Source organism: Leucoraja erinacea, chromosome 2 (genome assembly GCF_028641065.1).
Source record: "Leucoraja erinacea ecotype New England chromosome 2, Leri_hhj_1, whole genome shotgun sequence".
Taxonomy (NCBI): Eukaryota; Metazoa; Chordata; class Chondrichthyes; order Rajiformes; family Rajidae; genus Leucoraja; species Leucoraja erinaceus.
Window position 1 is genome coordinate 109,292,347 of NC_073378.1, and position 18,520 is coordinate 109,310,866.

The 18,520-nt window shown below is 41.8% G+C and overlaps 2 protein-coding genes across 5 annotated transcripts in view; one reads left to right on the forward strand and one right to left on the reverse strand.

Annotated features, from left to right (window-relative positions):
• Window positions 1–18,520, forward strand: part of erp44 (endoplasmic reticulum protein 44) — a 317,180-nt gene that overhangs the window by 115,860 nt on the left and 182,800 nt on the right. The window lies entirely within an intron of this gene.
• Window positions 1–18,520, reverse strand: part of invs (inversin) — a 150,555-nt gene that overhangs the window by 22,846 nt on the left and 109,189 nt on the right. For all 3 annotated transcript variants that reach the window (XM_055663137.1, XM_055663128.1, XM_055663146.1), the window contains 3 exons: window positions 17,007–17,216; window positions 7,030–7,337; window positions 3,863–4,565 (listed from right to left, as the gene is read on the reverse strand). In XM_055663137.1, coding sequence (XP_055519112.1) covers window positions 3,863–4,565; window positions 7,030–7,337; window positions 17,007–17,216 — 1,221 coding nt within the window. The remainder of the gene's footprint in view (window positions 1–3,862; window positions 4,566–7,029; window positions 7,338–17,006; window positions 17,217–18,520) is intronic.

Genomic DNA, 18,520 nt, shown 5'->3' on the forward strand with positions numbered 1-18,520 from the left:
AGAAACATAGAAAATAGGTGCAGGAGGAGGCCATTCGGCCCTTTGAGCCAGCACTGCCATTCATTGTGATCATGGCTGATCGTCCCAAATCAATAACCCGTGCCTGCCTTCTCCCCATATCCCTTGATTCCACTAGCCCCGAGAGCTCTATCTAACTCTCTCTTAAATTGCCTACTCCTGCACCTATTGTCTGCAGGGGCATACAAATGTAAACACCTTCATCCAATCCTTCCAGTGAGCTATGAAAAAGCCAAACCCTCTTACTAGTTTTTCATCTTCATATCTACTATTTGTACATCTAATAATACTAATGCACTGTGGAGGATAATGACTTTTTCCAACATACCACACTCAACATGACAGGTTCCATTGTGAATTAATAAAATACTTCAAGTCAAGGCAAACGCCAGTGTTCTTTAGTAAAACTGAAAGAAACACAATCTTTTAGCGGAGAGTCATGAAGCAGCCCCGGGCCATCGTGCAGACCAGCCTCTCCCCCATCGATTCCATGTACACTTCAAGCTGCCTTTGGAAAGTATCCAGCATAATCAAGGACCACTCGTTATTTTCTCTTCTCTCCTTTTCAGTCACGCAGAAGACACAAAAGCTTGAATGCTTGTACCATCAAATTGATTACAGCATTTTCCCCAGTTATCAGACTTATGAATGGACCTCTCATATGCTAAGGATGTAGTCCTGATCTTCCAATCTATCTATCTCACTGCAGCCATTGAACTTTTTTAAACGCATGTACTGTATGATTTGCAGACACAAGGAACTGCAGATTCTGGTTTACAAAACTCAGTGGGTCAGGCAGCATCTTTGGAGAACACAGATAGGCGATTTTTTGGAACGGGACCTATCAGCAGTCTGAAGAAGAGCTCCGACCTGAAGATCCTGCTGCAATTTTTGACGGCCATCTTCACTCTCTGCAATACCACCCACTTTAGTGTCATCTGCAAACTTGCAAATCATGCCTTATATGTTCTCATCCAAATCATTGATATAAATGATAAACAGCAATGGGCCCAAAGCCGAACCCTGAGGCACACTACTGGTCACAGGCCTCCAGTCTGAAAAACATCCTTCCACCATCACCCTCTGCTTCCTTCCATGAAGTCAAATTTCAATCCAGACAGCTAGCTCTCCCTGGATCCTATGCAATCTAACCTTCCAGAACAGCCTTAATTTAATCCATATATACATCTACAGCTTTGCCCTCATCAACCTGTTTGGTTACATCTTCAAAAAACCTCAATCAGATTTGTGTGACATGTTCTCCGTGTGCAATGTCTACAGCTCTGCCCTCATCAACCTGCAACTCTGCTCTCATCAAACATCAACAATTCAGCAACCATGTCTTCGATTCCTTCAGCCAAGACTTTTAGAGATACAGTGCGAAAACAGGCCCTTTGGTCCACCTAGTCCACGCCGACCAGCAATCATCTCATACACTACACACTAGGGACAATTTATAGTTTTATCAAAGCCAATTAACCAACAATGTCTTTTTGAGTGTGGGAGGAAACAAAAGCACCCGGAGAAAACCCAAGCAGTCACAGGGAGTATGTACACACTCCATACAGACAGCACTTATAGTGAAGATTGAACCCAGGTTTCTGGCGCTGTAAGGCCGGTACCACCCCAGAAAAGAAGAATTGAAGGGGGGGACAAATTGCAGTCTATAAAATGATAAACTCTTTTGATACAGAGTCAGTGTTTTCATTTATGGAGAAAGCATTAGTAGAAGTTATCAAGATAAGTATGTTATCTTGATAACCTCTTAAAATAAACTTGTTTCCCCAAGCAGTGGTTGAGAATGTGGAGTTCACTATCATAGCCAATGCTTGAAGTGAATAGTGTGCACTTTAATGGGAGGCTGGGCAAGCGTGTCGAGGCAATGGGATTGGTTTATAATGAGGCATTTAGACAAGAACTGACAGAAGGAGGTTTGAGTGCATAAATTCCTACATGGGATGAATGGCCTATTTTGAAACTCTGCATTGAATGAAATTACAAAATAAGCGGAAACAATTTTTGATTTGGTAAGCTCGCTTTTATTTTACTCCATATCAAAATTTGTCCAAGGTCATCCCATTTTTTAATTAACATTTCCCTTTACCCAGATGTTAATAAAAGCATGATAAAATATATCATACTTCCTTCATACCTCTCGGGTGAAAGCGTTGAGACACCCTATTTGCTTGTGGCTGTAATTTCCCCAAGGCTGAATGTAAGATAACAGTTCCTACTCAAACCATTTTGCGATGTGCATTAAATGTTCGACATGCCAGCAACATCCACACCCACTTGTAAATAAAACTGACTGCTTACAAAATGTTCTAATTTTGAGTAATAGCTCTTTTATCCTCTTTCTCTAACACTGGTCGAGAATGGACATCATCAGGTAACTTTGTTTATAACTCAATATAAAGTACATTTTTTTTTAAAAACAAGTGCTGGAGCACCAGGCAACATTTCTGGATATATCATGTTTTGGGTCTGAAGAAGGGCTCTAACCTAAAACACTACCTCTATATATGTTCTTCAGAGATGCTGCCTGAATCTGCTGAGTTACTCCAGCACTTTGTGTGTTGTTTTTGCAAACACATATCAATTATACAGTCAGGTTACAAGCAATGAAAGTCTCACTTACTAAAATAAGATTCCTATCTTCACAACTTGAAAACATACCTTACAAGCAGAAAAGAGGAATTTGTTGCACATTAATTGAACATTGCAGCATCCAAAGAAGGATGCAAGAAAACAGTCTCTGCCTTTCAACACCTATCACTTGCTAGCATTGTTCCTCCCCCAACTCACTTTTCCAGCTCCCCCCCTCCCCCCCAGTTTCCGTGTATAATCTGCCGAGTCAGCACTACTTCTTCATCAACTCCCTCCATCCTTCTATTTCTTCAATGCCGTTACAATGCTTGTGTCACTTATAGGTTTGAATGGACTACTGTTTCAAGTATCAATAACATACCGGGAATATACCGTAGAAGTTAACATCAATTAATTAGTCACGTTTGCCGTTGATTCCATACCCATTCCTAGCTAATCAGGATGACCCGACTGTTCATGACCTTATTCTCCCTTTAGATCCTGAATTAAATTTGCCTATTCTCCTTACTGCCAAAAAAAATGGTTAATTCTACAGATAATGTTGGCTGTCCATCAGTCCCTTAACCAACCAAGTTGCTGAAAATCTTATCCAGTCATTTATTTCAATACTTGGCTAACTTTCCAAACTCTATGGTCTGAAAACCTAAAGTCATCCAATGTGTTACTACCTGTATCATATCTCTAACTAAATGCTTAAGCTTCACTTCTTCATTTAGTGATGTACACTGGCTCACAGAATACATTGAAATTTAAATTCTGGCCCTTATGTTGATGCCTTGGTCTCATTCCCTCTGCTTGCCTGTAAAGCTCTCAAGCCCTTTCTCTGTTCCTCATCCCTCTGGTGTCTAATGCATGCCTGCTTCTCTTTGCCTTATGATTGGAGTTTGTGTTATCAGCAATCTAAGTCAGACATTCAGGAATTTTCTTCCTAAACCATTCCAATTCAAACCCGTCTTCCTCCATCAAAACAATCCATAAAACTCAGCTCTTTAACTATTAAGAATGGTCAATCAAAATCATAGCCTGAATGTGGTGGGCCAAAGGCTCATTTCTGTACTGCACAACTCTATGACTGTATAACCACTGCCAGAATCTTGCACTTCTAGTCTATATCTATTTTTGTCTCATTAAGTCTCTGTAAAACATCATATGATATTTTTCTAAGTTCAAAGTAGTGTATTGTGAAAACAGATCAATCCTCACAGTGCAGCAGGTCAAGATAACAAAGGGCTCCTACCTTCTCCAGGCTCGCTGGATTACTGTTGCTGCACTATTCTTCTTTCGAAAAAGCTCTTTCCTGAGTCTTTCCTTTTCCACTATTTGTACTCGGATTTCCAATGGAATAAGAAGAATATCAGAACTTTGATGACTCCTGGGAGTGCATGAAGAGTTTTCAGAGCTAGGAGATCGAGGAATTCCAGTCGTGTCCTGAGGTGCCTTTTCAATAGTATTATGTTTTCCAGCTGTTGCTAAAGAATTGGTCATTTTAGATTTCGGGGAATTTGGAGGATGCAAAACAGGAGTGATGCTCTCAGGGACATGGCTGCCAATATGGCCAGTTTTATCAATATTGCTTACAATAGGTTTGGCACTTCCAGGTCGGCTTGAGCCAGCAGGTGAGAATCGACCACTCTTCAGTCCTCGTCCTGTCTCCTCACTGTCAGATTTAATTTTATGATGTCTGCTGCAAAGTAATAGAGATGCACTCTGCTGCTTCATTAGGTTTTTGGTTGTACTGGCTGAGCGAAGGACAGCAGGCTTTGACTGACCGCCACTGATTCCGTTGTTTATTTCAGGAATCTTTTTATCAATGTCAGTTCTATCATTTCTTTCTGAAGGCACGAGTTGTCTGGAAGCATGTGGTTCACCTGAGGCACTTTCTTCACTGAACTGCAGTTGATCGCTGTGGTTATTATTTTTGGAATTTTTTCTGTTAAGATCTGAGATGGTGAAATTGTATTACTTTATAAGACATTTTAATAAAAACATTTATCAATAATAGCATCATATATTGGAAGCAATCTATAAATTCTAAAGTTCAGCAATTTTTAAGTTTATGACAGTGAGAGGTCTGATGGAATAATATACACTCATTTATTGCACACATTGTTTGGTCATTTGCAGGTCACTTTAGTAATCAATAGAATTAACCTCTGACTCCAGAATGTCTGTTAACCTGAAGAAGTCAACCTCTGTTATGTTGTACAACATTATAATTTCTAAAAGTTTTGAATGAAACAGTTATGCAATAAATAGAGAATTAACTCTTCAAGCTGATTACCTTTTATCAATGTGAAACATTAACTTTGAACAAAACACGAAGTGCTGGAGGAAATGAGTGGGTCTGTCAGCATCTGTGGAAGGAAAGACTTTAGCAACTGTATTTGCAGTCTGATGAAGTATCCAGAACTGAAACGTCACCTGTCCATTCCTTCCACAGATGCTGCCTGACCCACAGAGATGCGCTAGCACTTTGTGTTTTGTTCAAGATTCCAGCATCTGCAGTTTCTTGCATCCTAGAAATATTAACTTTTTTTTTTACAAAGATACTCCCCATCTTTGTTTTTAATTCCAGAAACTACAGTATATTTTTTATTTTGCTTAAATGGGGATAGTATTTCTTTATAAAACATTTTCACAGGAACCAATATGAGCCTTACAATCTGCTGAATAGGATTATATTTATATTATATTGAAATGATAAAAGATTCCTAACTGAGACATGAATCAACTTATTAGTCCATACAGAAAATTACATTAACATCGATTTGTAAATGCATTGCTCATCTGTAAATATCACATCTCACAAAAATACCGTGATGCAACCTCAAAATTTAAATATTAAGTAACTTTATTTCTGAAATCACCGCACAATTTTTCTTGGATATTCGCACCTTTGGAATGTTTGACATTTGCTAAAGTGATTTCGTTTCGATGAATAAGGGGCCAGAATCTTACGACATGACTCCTAGCATATATTAGTGTGGAAACAGGCCCTTAAGCCCAACTTGGGCTGACCAACATGTACCATCTACACCAGTCCCACCTGCCTGTGTTTGGTCCATATCCCTCTAAACCTATCATATCCATGTACCTGTCTAAATATTTCTTGAACGTTGTGATAGTACCTGCCTCAACTACCTCCTCAGGCAGCTTGTTCTGTATATCTACCACCCTTTGTGTAAAACAAAAGTTGCCCCTCCCATTAAATATTTCCACCTCATTTTATTCTTGATTCCCCTACTCTGGGTAAAAGACTGTGCATTTACCCTATCTGTTCCTCTCATGAACTTATACACCTCATAAGATCACCCTTCATCCTTCTGCTCTCCAAGGAAGAGTCCAAACCTACTCAACTTCTCCCTATAGCTCAGACCCTTGAGTACTGGCAACATCCTCATGAATCTTTTCTGCACCCTTTCCAGCTTAACAACATCTTTCCTATAACCTGGTGACTAAAACTGAACGCAATACTCTAAATGTGGCCTCTCCAATGTCCTGTATAACTGTAACATAACCTCTCAACGTCTGTACTCAATGCCCTGACTGATGGACAATGTGATAAAAGCCTTGACTACCCTATCTACCTGTAACATCACTTTCAAGGGACTATGTATTTGCATTGCTAGATCCCTCTGCTCTACAAATCTCCCCAGCCCTACCATTCACTGTGTAGGTCCAGCTCTGGTGTGACCTCACAAAATGCAACACCTCGCACTTCTCTGTATTAAACGCCATCGACCATTCCGCTGCCCACCTGATCAAGATCCTGCTGCAATTTTTGACACCTATCTTCACGATCTACAATGCCACCCACTTTAGTGTCACGTGCAAACTTACTAATCATGCCTTGTACATTCTCATCCAAATCATTAATATAGATGACAAACAGCACTGAATCCCGAGGCACACACCACAGGCCTCCAGTCTGAAAAGCAACCTTCCACCATCAAACTTCTGCTTCCTCCTTGAAGCCAATTCTCTATCCAGTTCTCTTTGGATCCCAAGCAATCTAACCTTCCAGAGTAGCCTACCATATGGAACCTTGTCAAATGCCTTGCTGAAATCTATATTCTATCTGAAACTCCTGAAACTGTGTCTACAGCTCTGCCTTCATCAACCCTTTTGATCACATCTTCAAAAACACACACTGAGAATCGGAAATTAATAAACGATGCATAATCTTACGTAACATCTCATGTATTCTGATTAACTGAGCCATACTTTGAAAGACCCACTATCATCTATGACAATGAAACCATTAGAATATTAAATAATGGTTCTCCAAGAATAAATATGTGCATAAACAATGTACTGTTTCACCCGAAAGGTCACTCATTCCTTCGCTCCATAGATGCTGCCTCGCCCGCTGAGTTTCTCCAGCATTTTTGTCGACTGCTTTACCTTTTCTCCTTTTAAGCTGTCTTTTTCCGGTTCCAGCAGGTGGAGGGAGACTCTGAATGGTGTCTATATTCCTCCAAAGTTTCTCTTCAGATCTGCTTTTACATGGCCTTCTCGAATCCTCACTAACTTTCTGCTCCACTTGGTCCTCTGAAATGGTGGCTGTGGCAGAGCATGCTTCATTTGTTGAATATACATCTTCAATATGACAGTTAAATTTTCCAATTTTTTGTTGTACATTTAACTCGGATTCCAGCTTCTTTTCCTTTTGAAACTCTGCTTCCCTCCTTTTATTCTCTTCCTCACGTTTCCTACAATTGAATAGATAGAAAATAAGCAAATGGACTAAGATGAATAGATACATACAAAATGCTTTTCATTGTACCTATATCTCACTGTACTTATGCTTATCACGATAAACTCAACATAACTTGCTAAGGCACAATTGGAGTATTGTGTGCAGTGCAAGTCACTATACTATTGGTCGGACATGAGTGCACTGGTGGTGATAGAGGAAATTCACCAGAATGTTGTCTAAAATTGAACATTTTATATATGAGGAGAGTCTGGATAGGCCAGGTTGTCTTCCTTGGAACAGAGGAGGTTCAGATAGAACCTGATGGAAATATACAATGTTAAGAGAGGCACAGATAGCTTGGATAGGATAAACTTTTCCCCATAACATAGTCCTCTAAACCCACAGGGTAATAGCTTCAGATGAAAAGTAAGAGGGTTAGGAAGGATCTGAAGATGTATTTTTCACCCTGAGAGTGGTTGCAATCTGTTACACATTGATTGAGAGGATGGTGGAGGTTCGCACAATGTTAACAAGTATCTGGACCAAGTCATTTGAGTTGGATGAGAACTGGAGACTATTACTGCATAACTAATTAAAACAAATACTTAAAAAGCAAGAGAGCTGTAAACATTATGATTGATTGTGCAATCAATGGCAGTGAAAGAGGTTAAACATGCATACTATACCCTCAGGGTTAATATTGACTATATACTGTACACTGGGGAGGATCAGATGCAGCACTCAATCTAAATCATGCCGATTTGGTTTGGGTCACACCAGGCTCAACGTATAATCTGCACATCACAAGTTATACAGACATATGTGGAACAATGTTTTTCAAATGTAACCCGGGGCATTATATTTCAATAACTCTGCTGCGTCTGTTATTTGCAATTCGTCAATAGAATGCTTACAGACAGCAAATGTTGAATTCTGTTCTGCTGGTGAGTTATTGATTAATGTTAGTACAGGAAAATGTGACTGTCAACACATTAGCAGAAACTCCTGCAAACGACAAACTACTTATGTAATGTGTCATTATCATTTTCCAAGATCCATGCCAATGACAACTGATGTCTATTCGGGGCTACCTGTCAAGGTAAACTCCAAACCTTATTTATCATTGTTCTCTGGCCGTATTTGTTCCACAGAGGGAACTAATTAAAGCCAATCCCTTGCATCAAATTAATTGATTTTAACCTTGGGTGTTTGGCAGGTAATGCACAACAGCATTCCCTGTGGCTCTAATCAGAATGTCTACAGTTAAATAGAAGTATTGTCACAATATAAAGACTGTAATTCTTCTTTCTCAGTGAAATGGGGAATAGATTCATGCACTTAACTCCTCGTGTCTATCAGTAAAATCTATCCCTACGGCTTATAAAAGGCTTAAATCATGACAAGAAAAAAATGAAGTCTGGAATTAAACAGATAGCCTATACTAAACAACAAGGCCACATTATCTTTATTTCATGGAAGCTTGAACTAAGAATAGTCATGAAAGTTAATTATCCAGAATTAGTGCCAACATTGTGCTTCACAAATCAGAGAACAAAATTACAATCTGATATAATTCTTTGATCTTTACTCAGAAAATGTGGTCAAAGCAACAAAGTCCCTCATTCTCTCTAATTAAATTAAATTGCACAGGGTGGCTCTGTGCAGCAGATAACATTAGGATGAAGGTACTATTTTGCTCTGGCTCTTTCCCACTCAATAGAAAATCACTAATTATCCCAAGCTGGAAGGTGTAGAGGCAGAGGGAAGCATAAGGGGAAGAGACTACTAAAGATTATGACCAAAGCTTGGTTGTACCATCGAGCTATAATCTGCAATATTGACCATCTGGAAGGGATATAATTAGAGTTAGGGTGTTTAGGCACTAAAAAAACTGAAATAGGCAGGCAAAAAGGCATAATAAAATTACAAAAAAAAGCACAAAAAAGGTATGTATTTCCACCACCAAAATATGGTTAAAAAAGATAATATAAAGGTATACGACATTAAATGACCAAAGTTGCCTAGTTGCACATAATTACGAGCATTTTTTTCAAATTATCTGGTGTCATGCACCGAGATACCACTATGTCATCTGTCAGAAAGAATATGCTTCAGTGGCCCAAAGACTCTCAGCATTTTTGCAGAGCAACAACATCATTTTTTTTAATTAATTAATTTATTTATTAGTTATTTACATTGATACGTCAGTGCGGAAAGCAGGGGTACGTGGTTTCTCATGATGCCTGGAACATGCAAACATCATCTGGCACCAGATACAAACTGCCAAGAAGGAAAAGAGAGATCTGCATGTGGTTTTCTTAGATCTTGCCAATGCCTTTGGTTCGGTGCCCCATGAGACTCTTTGGGCAGCTTTTAATTTCTTCCAGGTCCCAGTGGTCATCACAAAGCTGGTAAAAGCTTATTTCCAGGACCTCCAGTTCTGCGTCACAACACAGGACAACACCACCGCCTGACAGCACCTTGAGGTAGGCATAATGGCAGGCTGTACCATTTCTCCTCTGGTTTTCATCATGGCAATGGAGCTCATCATTCGAGCATCACGATGGGTGGTCGGAGGGGGACGCTTGAAGAGTGGGCTGCGTCTTCCTCCAATCAGGACGTACATGGATGACATGACCACAATAACAACAACGAGACAATACCAACTGTCCTGGAGAAGCCTGTCAAAAGCCTCGGGCAATGGTGCACCGCATACCTCAAGGATGCAGAGCAGGTGGAACAACTCAGGCAGGATACAATCAGTGGCCTCAAGCAAATCAACAACACTGCTCTCCCAGGGAAGCTGAATCTTTGGTGCCTTCAATTCGGTCGACTGCCCCGACTCATGTGGCCAATTACCATCTACAAGGTCACTTTATCCCATGTCAACCAGCTGGAGAGACTGGTGAACTCACAAGTGAGGAAGTGGCTTGGGCTACCGAGCTGCCTCAGCAGCATAGGGTTCTATGGGAATGGAGCCCTCTCACTGCCAGTCTCAAGCCTGGTGGAGGAATACAAATGTGCCAAAGTGAGGCTGGACATGACACTAACAGAATCCCGGGACCCAATAATAAGAGGTGTCGCTCCAACCCTAGCAACAGGGAAGAAATGGACTCCAGTAGCAGTGGTACTGGACGCAAAATACGCCCTCCAACACCGGGACATAGTGGGCCATGTCCAACAAGGCCGAGGGGGCTTTGGCCTGGGAGCAATGAAACCTACCTGGCAAAAGGCTACTCAACAAGGGAACTCCACAGGGAAAGCTGAACGTTGGCACCTGGTGGTGGAGGAGGTGCGCCACCAGGAAGAAGCAGCCAGGTGTGCCAAAGCCATATCCCAAGCCAAACAAGGCCGCTGGATGACGCGGGATGGTGTTGAGAGGAGGAAGATCACATGGAGAGAGCTGTGGACCATGGAGTCAAATAAGTTGAGCTTCATTAGAGCCACATATGACGTCCTTCCCTTGCCACAAACCTAAATCTTTGGCTGGGAGAGGATCCAGCCTGCCTCCTGTGGCAAATCTAGCAAACCTCAAACACATCCTGGTCGGTTGTATGACCAGCCTAACACAAACCAGATACACCTGGCGACACAACCAGGTGCTGAGGTGTTTGGCCGCTGAACTCGAGTGCAAGAGAGCTACCACCAACGCCATGCCTATCAATGCCCAGATAACATTCCCGCAAATACCATCCTTCATCCGGGAAGGAGAGAAACAGAGGACTAACCCCTCGCCTCTCAACTCATGCCCACTGAACGAAGCCAGGGACTGGGAAATGCGTGTTGACCTAGGCCAGAGGCTTTCGTTCCCAATTGAAATCGCAGTGACCAACCTGCGACCAGACCTCGTTCTCTGGTCCAACTCCTGTCGGCGTGTTTTCATCATTGAGCTGACGGTCCCATGGGAGGAGGCGGTGGACGAGGCTTATGAAAGAAAAAAGCTTTGATATTCAAGCCTTGCAGCAGAGGAGAGAGGTTGGAGGGTAAGGGTGTGTCCAGTGGAGGTGGGGTGCAGGGGCTTTGTAGCCAGTTCCACCGCAAGGCTCCTAAGGGAAGTAGGAGTCAAAGGGCAGGCACAAAGGAGGGCAATAAAATAACTTGCCAATGCCGCCGAATGGAGTAGTCACTGGCTGTGGCTGAAGAGAAAAGATGCTGTCTGGGCTGCCACGTGACCATCTAGAGGCTGACAATAAGACACACACCCAGGTCTGATCAACCTGCGGTGGGCCAGTCACGAATGAGGGTGTCTTGTGATAAAAGGCCGAAACACCCAGTGACGTTGAGGTACACAATTGAAGATGTGTCTGATTGTTAGCAAATTCACCTAGTGGTCATAACCAAGAATGTCAATTGTAGTGAAATCTTAGGGATTGTAACACCCAGTCCTACTAATCAATCAATCAGTTGCGAAAAACTTCTTTCTACCTCAGCTGAGGTCACTGGTGCATACCCAAAACAAGCTACGGACTCTATGTTCATGTCGATATCTTGTGCATTACAACTACCTTTGACAACTTTAACTATGTTTTGTATTTCTTCAAGATCTTTGTTCGCTAAAATCACTCACATTTTCCTTGTATGTCTTTACCTACATCGCCAGGAACTTTACGAATATCATCAGTTTATTGAAAACCTGCAAGTTATTCACTAATGTTTCATCACGTTTCTCAAGGGAAGTGATAGTGGGAACTTTGCAAAATTGGAAGCAATAAAAACAAGATCGCGGTGGAGGGACATTTTCTGCATGATTTCACTGACGATCCTGACTGCAACAGATTCTTCTTCTTCAAAACAGTTGACGGTTTCTTTTATCTTTTCAAAATTTGCAGCTTAGTAGAGTACAGCAGAGAGCCATGTACCCCACCTAGTCAAAACGGGCTCAGGAGGTAGCGGAATCTCGGGTGCCATTTCCTTGAACAACTGCAACAAGGTGCTTCGAGGAAGATTCTCTTGACATTTGAAGCTAGGCGATCGACATTTGGAAACAAGCTACGTATGTGCTTAGCAATTCTATGAAGTCCTTGAAGCATGTCAAATGCAACATTTTGGGGAATAAGACTTTAAGAGCCAGAGCAGCTTTTATCATGTACGGAGCTGCATCAGTCACAAACAGAAGAACATTTTGTGTTTTATACCTTCTGGCCAAAGTACAGCAAGTGAAGATATAAACAACTGAGCAATAGTTGAGCTGTTTGATTTCCCCAATACTTCTGATGTCAACAAATACTAATTTGATGGTTGACCTGCCTCCAGTGTACCGATGACCACTTTGGCAACATATCTCCCCATAGCATCGGTTGTCTCGTCTATTGAATCCATATTTTGTTGCATGCAACTTCATCTCTAATTTTCTGCACAACAATGTTGAAGTTGCTGTCAACATAATTTTTCCGTAATGATGACTCGCTCGGTATATGTTCCTGTGTATTTCTCTAAAAAACCTTTGAGAGATTTGTTTTCCAATTTCCACAGTGGTATTCCAGCATCAATGAGTGTCTTGCACAGATCACTAGATAACTCAGATTTGCGACTGGAGCCAGCAGTAAATGTAGTGAGAAGGCAAGCTTGGGTATTTCGCTTGAATAGTGTACACCCCATCGGTATCAACATTGACCTCCAATTTTAGATACCTCTTGTCTTCTCCCTCCTCCCCCTCCCCAGCTTCCTTCTAGTCCTACTGTCTCCGCCTCTTCCTTTCGTTTCCCCGCCCCCCCCCCCCCACATCAGTCTGAAGAAGGGTCTTGACCCAAAACGTTGCCTATTCCTTCTCTCCATAGATGCTGCCTCACCCGTTGAGTTTCTCCAGCATTTTTTGTCTATCTTCGATTTTTCCAGCATCTTCAGTTCTTTCTTAAATAGATCTTGGATAAGACTGAATCAGCGGGCAGTGGCACGAGCGAATGAACGACCGACGGTGGCGACCCCCGTTTCGCCCCGGTGGTGGAAATTTTCTTGTAAGTTATAGTATGTTAACACGTTAATAATAGCATTAATATTAATGTGTTAACATAGAAAACGTCATTGTAATCGCTAGAGAAACGGCAAAAAAAGGCTGATTTAGGCACTCGATCGTGAAAAAAGCATTATCCTAGTGAAATCATCATAAAAGGCATGAAAAGGCACTCATGGCATTTATGGCAAAATCCTGGCTCTAGATATAATAAACTAGAAACGTGGAACTAAAAACGAGTGCAGCACAAAGAGGTGCAGCACACACTTGTGCAGTTAGTGGAGAAACAATGAAGGATGACACACTATCTGCCTTAAGCCTCTTAAATGCCACTATCATATCTGCCTTTCCATGCACACAACAGCCTCTGTGTAAAAATGTTGTCCACAGATCTCACTTAAACTTTGCCCCAATCACCTTAAAGTTATGCCCGCTAGTATTTTCCATCCTGAGAAATCTTGAGAGAATTACAAATTTTAAACATTACACATACTAGGAAAGATATTTGTACTGTAATATAACACAGAAAATGGCCTGGATGTTGAGATTTTTTTTTAATGATTTTTTTGTAGAGTTCCACTTTTAATTTTGCCTCTGTAGAGAGTTAAATGTGCATTCTTCCCATTTAATATTATATGCAGTTTCATGCCTCAAAAATAATTTGTCAATCTGATTAGTCAACACAAAAAAACAGGAGCAGGAGTAGGTCACCTGGCTTCTCAAGCCTGTGCCACCAAAGAGCCTTCCTTTGCTTTACCTGTTTAGTGACACCAGGTGACCTGGTAGGGAATATAGAGACACTTTCAGATGGAATATTGTTCATATAGGAATTACCGATGGAAGCAAAGATACCATCTAGACATCTAGATGACTTCTACTGAATGTATTGATACTTCGACTAATTGTTTTTTAAGATTACATGGTGCAGCTGCATATGGTAAGATCACTCTATGAGAAACAACAACTGCATAGTCACAGCTGGCAACCAAGTTAATGGTTTAGAAACTGATCACCATTTCTATAAGAGGATAATTGGTTCCTTCATGTGTACATGCATGGGAATACATTTGTTCAGTGTTGGGACAGAACAAATAAGATATGACCATTAGAGACACAAGGAATTTCAGATGCAGGAATATTGATTAAAACACAAAGCGCCGGAGTAACTCCACGAGTCGGGCAGCAATTGTAGAGGGGATGGATAGGCGGGAGTTTCAGGTCGTTCCCTTCTTCAGACTATGATCTTCAGACCACGACCACGTAGCAGTCAGGAAATAAGACAGCCAATATTAGAAGGGGAGAGAGTGGATGATGTGGAAACAGATGAGACAAAGGCCTAAATTAGCCGACTCCTTGAGAAACACATTGAAAACCCCAAGCCATGACCCACTGTTGAGATCAGACTCTGGTGAAAAAATAAAGCAGATGATTGAGACGATAGATGAATGATGCAGGCATTAACAACCATTGGACAGGAACTTAGCACCATTGAAACGCAAATGCCTTCTGCCTCAAATTTATGCAGATGACATGGGAGGTTCTAGATAGCTGCGGCTATCACAATTTTAGCAAAAACGAGAGCAATCAGTATCTCTGCTGCCCAATATTAAAAAATATATTGTTGGTTATTTGAATGATTAAAAATATTTATTGACTTCTCTGATAAGCCACATGTAGATCAGATTGTTAACATGGAAGATTGTTGTCTCTGAAGCACATTAGTAAACTAGATTTCTCTTTTACAACAATCCAGTCATTCCATGTCTACTATTACTGTGACAAGCTCCATTGGGGGAACCACCGCAGTGGCTACCTCGCCAACACTCTGTTTTTATTAATTTAAGGATGTTTTAAAAGTATGATTTAGTGTTTCTTGGTTTGTTTTATGTGGAGGGTGGGAAATCCGGGGAAAGCTTTTCCAGTCACTTACCTCGATGGAGATGAGATTTCACTCCGTGTCGCATCTCCGTTCCCCCCTGCAGCCTACAACGTGGAGTGGTGCGGCCTTTCCTGGAGACCGGCCCGGATCTTCAAGCCGCGGGTGCGGCGCGGACTTTAACATCGGGAGCTGCGGTCTCCGGTAAGAAAAGCCGACTCAGGAGCTCCATGCCGCAGAGTGTTCCGATCCATCCCGACGCCGGAGTTTCGATCATCCTGACTAGAGGGCTTGAACATCGGACCATCGGTAGCGGCAAGTGCAGAGGGTTCAAAGGCTCTGACCATGGGTGAACAAAGGAGGAAGATGACTGAACGTAATTGCCTTCCATCACAGTGAGGAATGTGGATTCCATTGTAGTGGATGTTTATGTTCAATTTTATTTTATGCGGCTGAATTGTGTATTGTTGCTTTTCACTTAGAATGGCTGTATGGTAACTCAAATTTCACTGTACCTTAAATGGTTAAGTGACAATAAACATGAACTTGATCTTTAAATTCCACATTTATATAACTACTTGTCTTTAAATAATTCAGCTGCTAAAGTGGGATTCAAACTCATGTCCTTGGATCAATTGGTGAGAACTCTGAATGTTAGTCCATTAAACCAATTCATGATGCCAATATACCTCCATGTATTTCCACCTTTGCTTCCTTGTGCTGATATATGTCTATCTATATCTATACTATTACTAAAGCTCTCATGTTTTTATTTTTTAATGTTAAACTTCTTCTTTTATGTTGTATTTTTATTAGTGTGCTGCAAGGACATCTGAAATTCCCCAGAAAAGGGGATTAATAAAGTATTTGTTATTATTATTATCTGCATTGTTTTTAAATTTGCACAAAAACAGTACCCTATATCGCTAGGATTTTTTCGCCACATTCACCATTCTCCTCTGCTCCAAGTGCACCGTTTTATTCCGATTGGTGGAATATTAGAAATGTTATGAAGGTTTAAAAAAATCGTGAGATCAGCAGATTGGTCTTCTCGCCTGTCAGTCACCATGAAGGTAACATCCCTTCCGGGGGTGAGGAGAATAAAGCCCTGGAGGACGGGTGTGAGTCAGTCAGCTGAGAAGCCGTGAATGAGAGTTGAGTCCAGAACTGTAAGTCCACAAGCCGTGACTGAACTGTGAGTCCACGTCGTTAGTGAGTGAACTGTGAGTCCACAAGCCATGAGTGACTGAACTGTGAGTCCACAAGCCGTGAGTGACTGAACTGTGAGTCCACAAGCCGTGCTAAGTCCGGAAGTCGCGCTGAGTCCGGAAGTCGCGCTGGAGTCCGGAAGTCGTGCTGGAGTGCGGAAGTCGCGCTGGAGTCCAGAGGTCCACAAGCCGTGAGTGACTGAATTGTGAGTCCACAAGCCGTGAGTGACTGAACTGTGAGTCCACAAGCCGTGAGTGGGCGAACTGTGTCCACAAGCCGTGAGTGAATGAACTGAGAGTCCATAAGCCGTGAATGAGCAAACTGTGAGTCCACAAGCCATGAATGAGCGAACTCTGAGTCCACCAGCCGTGAGTGAGTGAACTGCGAGTCCACCAGCCGTGAGTGAGTGAACTGCGAGTCCACCAGTCGTGAGTGAGTGAATTGTGAGTCCACCAGCCGTGAGTGAGTGAACTGTGTCCACCAGCCGTGAGTGAGTCCAAGAATCCATTTGGCCCACAATGTCCATACTAGCCCTCTGGAAACCAGTCCCTTCGGCCCACACCCATACTAGCTCTCCAGAATCTAGTACATTTTTAAATACTGACAGCATGAATTTGATTTTTTAATTCTTGAGACCTAATACTTACTTGGCAGCATCTTTTCGAAGTTGTTCATGTTTCATGAGAAGATTCTTTCGTTCCTGGAAAGCCTTACGAACCATGTAACCTTTATAAACAGCCTGGACTTTGGAAGCAGCAATGTCCTGAATTGCAGCAATAGACAGTGCTCCATGTTCCAGCATATACTGGATTACCTCTTGATGTTCTCCAAGCAAGGCATAGTCAAGTGGAGTGAACCTGAAACACCAAATAAGAAATGTACAACAAAGTTTGTTAATTTGGGCTTGCAATATACTTCCTTAAAATTACAGCAAACTTTTATCAAACTTCAAAATGTTTTATGTAGCCAGATAAGAGAGTGCAGGCTCTTCTAACAAATGCCACCCGCAGTGCTGGTTGAGGTTGTTTATTTTCCAGACCTACTGTCAGGACTAATTAATGTTCTTCAAATAGAAACTGAACTCCTCTGAACTGAATTACTCTGAGCATTTACTGAGATTGTAACCACTGCTCCGTTATTTGAAGTGCTTTCCTCGAACTTCTAGCTTATGAGAATTCTGTTCAGAGACTGAAAAAGTGGGGAAGAATCTGTCCCTCAATCTGGTGATATATTCTTTCAAGCTTTTGTATCATCTGCCCAGCGGGAGAGCGGAGAAAAGAGAATGATTATGGTGTAAATGGTCCTGGATTATGCTGGCTGCTCTCCAGAGGCAGCGTGAAGTGTCTGTGTGACGGACTGGACTACATTCAAAACTCTGCAATTGCTTGCCATCTTGAGCAGAGATGTTGCCAAAACGAGTTGTGAAGCACGTCACAGGATGATTTCTGAAATGGTTCTGTCGAGATTGGTAAGAGACGTTGGAGACATGCCAAACTTCCTTAGACTTCTGAGGAAGTTGTGGTGTTGGTGTGCTTTCTTGGCTGTAATATAAAATCTTGTTTTCTCACTTTCCTGGTTCTGCAAAAGAGTCATTGATTTAATACACTACTGATTTCTCTACCTGCAAATCTTATTGACCTGCTGAGTGCTTCCATCATTTTCAGGTTTTGTTTTCAAATTTCCAGAAGCTGTATTGTTTTGCTCCAAATTCTATTGTAGTCATTTTGTTGTTGTACTTCTATAGATGGTGAATCTATTTGGGGTTAAACCCACCCTGTATTCAATGCACAACAGCAAACTAAGGCCCTTCGGCCCATCGAGTCCACGCTGACGAGCGATCACCCTGTACACTAACTCTAACCTACACACTAGGGACAATTTACAATTTTACAGAAGCTAATTAACCTAGAAACCCGTGCATCTTTGGAGTGTGGGAGGAAACTGGAGCACTGGAGAAAACCCACACGGTCATAGTGAGAACGTACATACGCCTTACGAACAGCACGTGTAGGCAGGATCAAACTCGGGTCTCTGGCGCTGTATGGCAGTAGCTCCATGACTACGCCACTGTGCCGCCCCAGGAGAGTTTGTTGATTAATGTAGTCACTATAAGCACAATCTATGTTTGCTGATATTGAAGTAAAAGGTTTGTAAATATGGT